This window comes from Octopus bimaculoides, chromosome 14, assembly GCF_001194135.2.
Source record: "Octopus bimaculoides isolate UCB-OBI-ISO-001 chromosome 14, ASM119413v2, whole genome shotgun sequence".
In the NCBI taxonomy this organism is placed as follows: Eukaryota; Metazoa; Mollusca; class Cephalopoda; order Octopoda; family Octopodidae; genus Octopus; species Octopus bimaculoides.
In genome coordinates, this window is record NC_068994.1 from 17,610,224 (window position 1) to 17,615,936 (window position 5,713).

The window sequence follows — 5,713 nt, forward strand, 5'->3', positions numbered from 1 at the left end:
ATATATATATATATATATATATATATATATATACACATATACATATACATGGCAGGTCAAGTGACCTCATAGTGTTTTTTTTCATTAACACCGTCTTATTGTTGGTGGCAGTGGTTTGTAGAAACAATTATGTCTTTATTTAACTCTGGCATGTAAACTAATAAAATTGATTTTATTTTTGTATTTGCAGGTGAGTGAAGAAATCCTTCGTTTGGAGGCTCTGAAGCACACTCAGATGGAAAAGGTTGTGACGAGCATGAAGCGAGAGTTAGAGCGTTGGTGGAAAGTTTGCTTCACTCCAAACGAATTGAGGGATAAATGTTCTGCTTACAAAACTGAAGGTATTTCAATAATTCACACCCTATTTGGCTTCATCCTTGATGTTACTCTCATCAGGAATGTTCCTTTGGTGCTTAATCTTCATCTGCCTAGTGTGCTAATGAAGGCTTTCATAAGGTCATCTATACTCGTGCATTCTCATGCTGGGTTGTTGTTGTCTGTTAAGAACTGTCTTAAACCAGTCATATCCAGTCCATATCTTCAGTTTTGTATTTAAACCAGCTAGATTCACTCTCATACAATAACCTAACAATGTGATTCAAGAAATATACAATCACATCATTGAAATCTCAAAGCTACAAGATAATGCAGGATTAATACAAAACAGTGAAGAAACAAGCATTGCATTTGACAGAATAATCTGAATGCGTTAATTTTAAAGTGGCACTGTTATTGTTTATATGAAATACTGTCTGGTCTATTGGTCTCTTTGGTTAACATTGCCAACTGCAACTCACTTTTAAGTAAATCTTCATAATAATTAGGCGCGGGAGTGGCTGTGTGGTAAGTAGCTTGCTTACCAACCACATGGTTCTGGGTTCAGTCCCACTGCGTAGCGCCTTGGGCAAGTGTCTTTTACTATAGCCTCAAGCCGACCAAAGCCTTGGGAGTGGATTTGGTAGACGGAAATTGAAAGAAGCCCGTCGTATATATATATATATATATATATATGTGTGTGTGTGTGTGTATATGTTTGCATATCTGTGTTTGTCCCCCCCAACATCGCTTGACAACTGATGCTGGTGTGTTTATGTCCCCGTAACTTAGCGGTTCGGTAAAAGAGACTGATAGAATAAGTACTAGGCTTCCAAAGAATAAGTCCTGGGGTTGATTTGCCTGACTAAAGGTGGTGCTCCAGCATGGCTGCAGTCAAATGACTGAAACAAGTAAAAGAGAGTAAAGAGTAATCATCATCACTTGGTGTCCATTTTCCATGCTAGCATGTGTTATATGGTTTGACTGGAATTGGTAAGCCAGAGATCTGCACAAGGCTCCAATCTGTTTTGGCTTGGTTTCTATGGTTGAATGCCCTTACTAAAGCCAACCACCCCAGAGTGGTGTAGTGCCATTTACATGTCACTGGCACTGGCCCAACTATGATTTTACTTGGCTTGATATGTTCTTCTCAAGCACAGCAAATCACCAAAGGTTTCAGTCACTTGTCATTGCCTCTGTGAGAGTCAGCATCCATCTAAAGGTCATACTTCACCACCTCGTCCCATACCTTCTTGGGTCTATGTAGAAAGTTTGGCTGTTTCTTTTCATCTGTAATTCACTTTAACCCTTTGGTATTTAAACTGCCTATATCAGGTCCAAATATTCTACCATTTTTATGTTCAAATTGGTCAGATCCAGCCACTCACACATATCCTACAATGTTGTTCAAAAATAGTCACAACATTGAGATCTCAAGGCTGAGTTAATTCACAATTAATTCAAGACTATCTGAATGAATAAACATTACATTTGACAATAAATCTGAATGGTAAAGGGTTAAATAACCCCTGTGTGTTTGAAATGTTCCTTCGCTATAACTTTTTTTTTTTTTTTTAATACAAGGTGTTTTCACCGATGAAATTGCTGATGCTCTAGAAGCGGAAATTAACAACCTTCAAGCTTTTTATGAGCGACACAAGAACCTTTACAGTCAAGTAAAGCAATGGGAAGAAATACTGGAGGAGTATACTGTTCTCGAGGTGAGGAAACAAAGTTTATCAGTTTCAATGTTGTTATGTGTATTCTGGGTTTAGAATAAGTACACTGTTTCATATGGGGCAGCTAAGATGGTTGATGATGAAACAGGCATCTGACTGAATCAGTAAAAGCATCCAGTCTCTGCCAGTTTAGAAAAGTGAACATAAAATGTTGACTGAATGCTAAACTATAAAGTGAGTAGTATAGATTTAAAGTCAGCGTCTACTGATCATCATTCCCTCTAAGATGTGCATAAAAGGTTAGCTGCATTGGATATTGGTTTTAAATTTTGGCACAAGGCCAGCAACATTGAGGGTTGGGGTAAATCGATTACATTGACCCCAGTGCTCAGCTGATACTTATTTTATTGAGCCGCTGAAAGGATGAAAGGCAAAATCAACTTCAGTGATTCTGCCAGCTCGCTGCTTGGTTGCATAAAATATTAGTAATTATAATTATTGTGCAGTAAATGTATGCATACTTATGTCACGTGAAAAAACTTGTATTAGATTTTTGCATACACTGATTTATTTGGAGGGAATGAAGGTGCTGGGTCAAATCTGCTATGGAGACAGTCTCAGTCCCACCCATGACGTTTTGCAACTTCTCTTTCTCTACCTCTATACACTTAAAGACAACTTCTAGGCCAAGTTGCTTCAGATCATTACCTTCTCTCCTTCATTCAGTAGCCAAAGCCCGACATTTCAGAAACATACAAATGACACATGGACTTTGCAAAGCTGCCTCAAAAGGCTATAACTCTCAGACAGTAGTAACTCTGAATAAGAATTGATTTACAGGGTAACAAGGACTTTGTAGTACTCCTTGCATGGGGCAATGTCTTGAGGACTTATAGCAAAGTAAAATGCACTCAGTATACTCTGTAAAGTGGTTGTTAGTAAGAAGGGCATCATGCTATAGAAACTACACCAAAAGTGATGTATTTTCTACAAAATGAAAAAAGAACTTGCAAAAAATATAATGTACTGGTGGGGTGTGACACACCTTAGTGCCAGCAACATAGTAGGAGCACCTAAAACATGCAACACCAAAGTCGGCTGGTTTTCTTTGTTGCTGTGTGTTCAAGATGATGCAGATTATAAGGATCCATCTAACCCATGTCAGCATAGAAAAAATAGACATAAAATTATATTTGTACTATCACATACTACTAACCAATTATTTTACATTAATTTTCTCAAAGTCCTATTCCTTATGTTGTAAGTATAATTTCTAAAATACTTCTTTTTCTTTTCAATAAATTTGTCATATAAGTGGTATTTAATTTGAATTTTGTTTCCTTTCCAGAAAAAGGCAACTGATCCTAATCGTTTTAACAATCGGGGTGGAGCTTTACTTCAAGAGGAAAAAGCTCGCAAAAGAATTATCAAAGAGTTGCCAAAGGTTAGCATTTTTTAATATTTATATTTATATATTAGGTTGGTGCATAATTATTGCAGCTTTTTTTGCAATTAATTTAATTCAACAAAAACATATTTAAATGATTATTCTGGAGCATATTCACCATCTACTTCAATTACTGCTGCCCATTTTGCCTGGCAGCCAGTCGGAATAATCATTTAAAGATGTTTTTGTTCAATGTTGTTATTGTTTTTGTTGAATAACATTTCCCAACTATTTTGTATCGAGCACACTACACATTTTCTGTTTTTCTCAATCATTGATATTACTATTTATTATTTAACCCTTTTGTATTCAGATTACTCTGTCAAATGTAATGCTTGTGTAGTCAAACTGTTTCGAATTAGTCATGTATTATCTTGTAACTTTGGGATTTTGATGATGTGATTATTAATTTTTTTAAATGACAATATAGGGTAGATGTGAGAGGTAGGATTTGGTTGGTTTGAAAAGAAAACTGGTGGAATATTTTGGCCAGATATGGCCAGTTTAAATGCTAAAGGGTTAACTCTAGGTGAGGTCTGCTTTTGGCAGGTTATCTTTGGCTGAAAAGGTTTCCTATCATTATCTCTTGATTTAATACCAACACCTGGATTAGGGTGACTAACAGAGTTAACACCATTGCAAGTATTCTTCAGACCAGGTCCCTGTTGGGAGATAATTTGATGTTTTGATGTGATACTTCACTAGGCAGCAACATCGACTTCCTACTTTACACATTTTTATGAAACACGACTTTTATAGATTTAAAATTTTTCATTCTTGACTAGAAAAGTTATTATTCCCTGTTCAACTTCAAAGACATCTTAAGACAATAAGCAGGTAGTGATTGCTAGATTTCATTGAATTATGGTACTACGAGAGATTTCACCTATCTCCTAAAGAATTTACTGTCCTGTTGAATGGTTATTGAAATGGCCTACCTGTTTTTCCAGTTGCTGGAATCCCTTAATCAAATTCTCTTGAAACAGTTAAATTAACCCATTTAATACCGACTCACATAAGACTGCTGTGGAGGTGCATGGCTTAGTAGTTAGGGGTGTTCAGCTCGCAATCGTAAAGTCATGTGTTCAATTCCCAGTGGTGCCTTGTTCTTCAGCAACATGCTTTATTTCACGTTGCTCCAGTCCACTCAGCTGGCAAAAATGAGTAGTACCTATAATTCAAATGGCCAGCTTTTTCACATTCTGTGCCGTGCTGAATCTCTCTGAGTAGTACATTATGAATACACGTCTGTGGAGTGCTCAACCACTTGCAGATTAATTTCACAAGCAGGCTGTTGTGGTTGATCAGATCAGAACCTTTGTCGTAACTGACAATGGCAGAAGGACACATAAGTCTGCCCATACTGAAGTGCTTGTATTTTATTAGAATATTGATAAAAATTCAATTCCTGTGTAAAAGATAGTATGGGTGTAGGTGACTGTGTGGTCAAGAAGTGCTGTTTTGAAACTGCATTATTTCAGCTTAACTCCCACAGGGTGACCAAAAGCCTTCTGATAAGAATTTCACAGATGAAAACTGTTTTTGGGTGGTAAGCTTTATCTCTCACCCTATTTCACACTGTCACCTGGTCCTTTATTAACTTTTTAATGGTATGTTCCCTGTTTACAAGCAATCAGAACGGTTCTTTGAACTGACAATTTCTTCGTATTGGTCTTCGATGCTCTGGAAAGAGTTATAGGAAATACCTTTACTTTATTGCTAAGCGATTTAAAAAAAAAAAAAAATTTCAGTTGGTTGGCTCTTGAGTAATATACTGGGAATCTACATATTACTGCTTAGCCCTGCTAGAAAAAGCAGCCAAACCTTTCTCTCAAATACACTCAACTGTCTTATATAAGAACACAGCTCTAATAATGTTGTCCCTACATACTCCTAAAAACTGTCAGAATCTTTCATCAGCTGTATCATTGTGGTTGTCCTGGGACTAAGCAACAACTGATATGTAAAGTAAGATATTTTATGAAACTCCCTCCAGTATCTTGACTATTTTGAAAATTAAGTAGACAGTCTACTCATAATTCATCATCATCATCATCATCGTTTAACGTCCGCTTTCCATGCTAGCATGGGTTGGACGATTTGACTGAGGACTGGTGAAACCGGATGGCAACACCAGGCTCCAGTCTGATTTGGCAGAGTTTCTACAGCTGGATGCCCTTCCTAACGCCAACCACTCAGAGAGTGTAGTGGGTGCTTTTACGTGTCGCCTGCACGAAAACGGCCACGTTCGAAGTGGTGTCTTTTATGTGCC

At 37.2% G+C, this 5,713-nt stretch overlaps 1 protein-coding gene and 1 long non-coding RNA gene across 3 annotated transcripts in view; one reads left to right on the forward strand and one right to left on the reverse strand.

Moving 5' to 3' along the window:
• Positions 1–5,713, forward strand: part of LOC106880659 (protein regulator of cytokinesis 1) — a 40,074-nt gene that overhangs the window by 19,463 nt on the left and 14,898 nt on the right. For both annotated transcript variants that reach the window (XM_014930704.2, XM_014930705.1), the window contains exons 6-8: positions 191–341; positions 1,900–2,036; positions 3,343–3,438. In XM_014930704.2, coding sequence (XP_014786190.1) covers positions 191–341; positions 1,900–2,036; positions 3,343–3,438 — 384 coding nt within the window. The remainder of the gene's footprint in view (positions 1–190; positions 342–1,899; positions 2,037–3,342; positions 3,439–5,713) is intronic.
• Positions 1–5,713, reverse strand: part of LOC128249370 (uncharacterized) — a 38,046-nt gene that overhangs the window by 4,382 nt on the left and 27,951 nt on the right. The gene's annotated exons all lie outside the window — the stretch shown is intronic.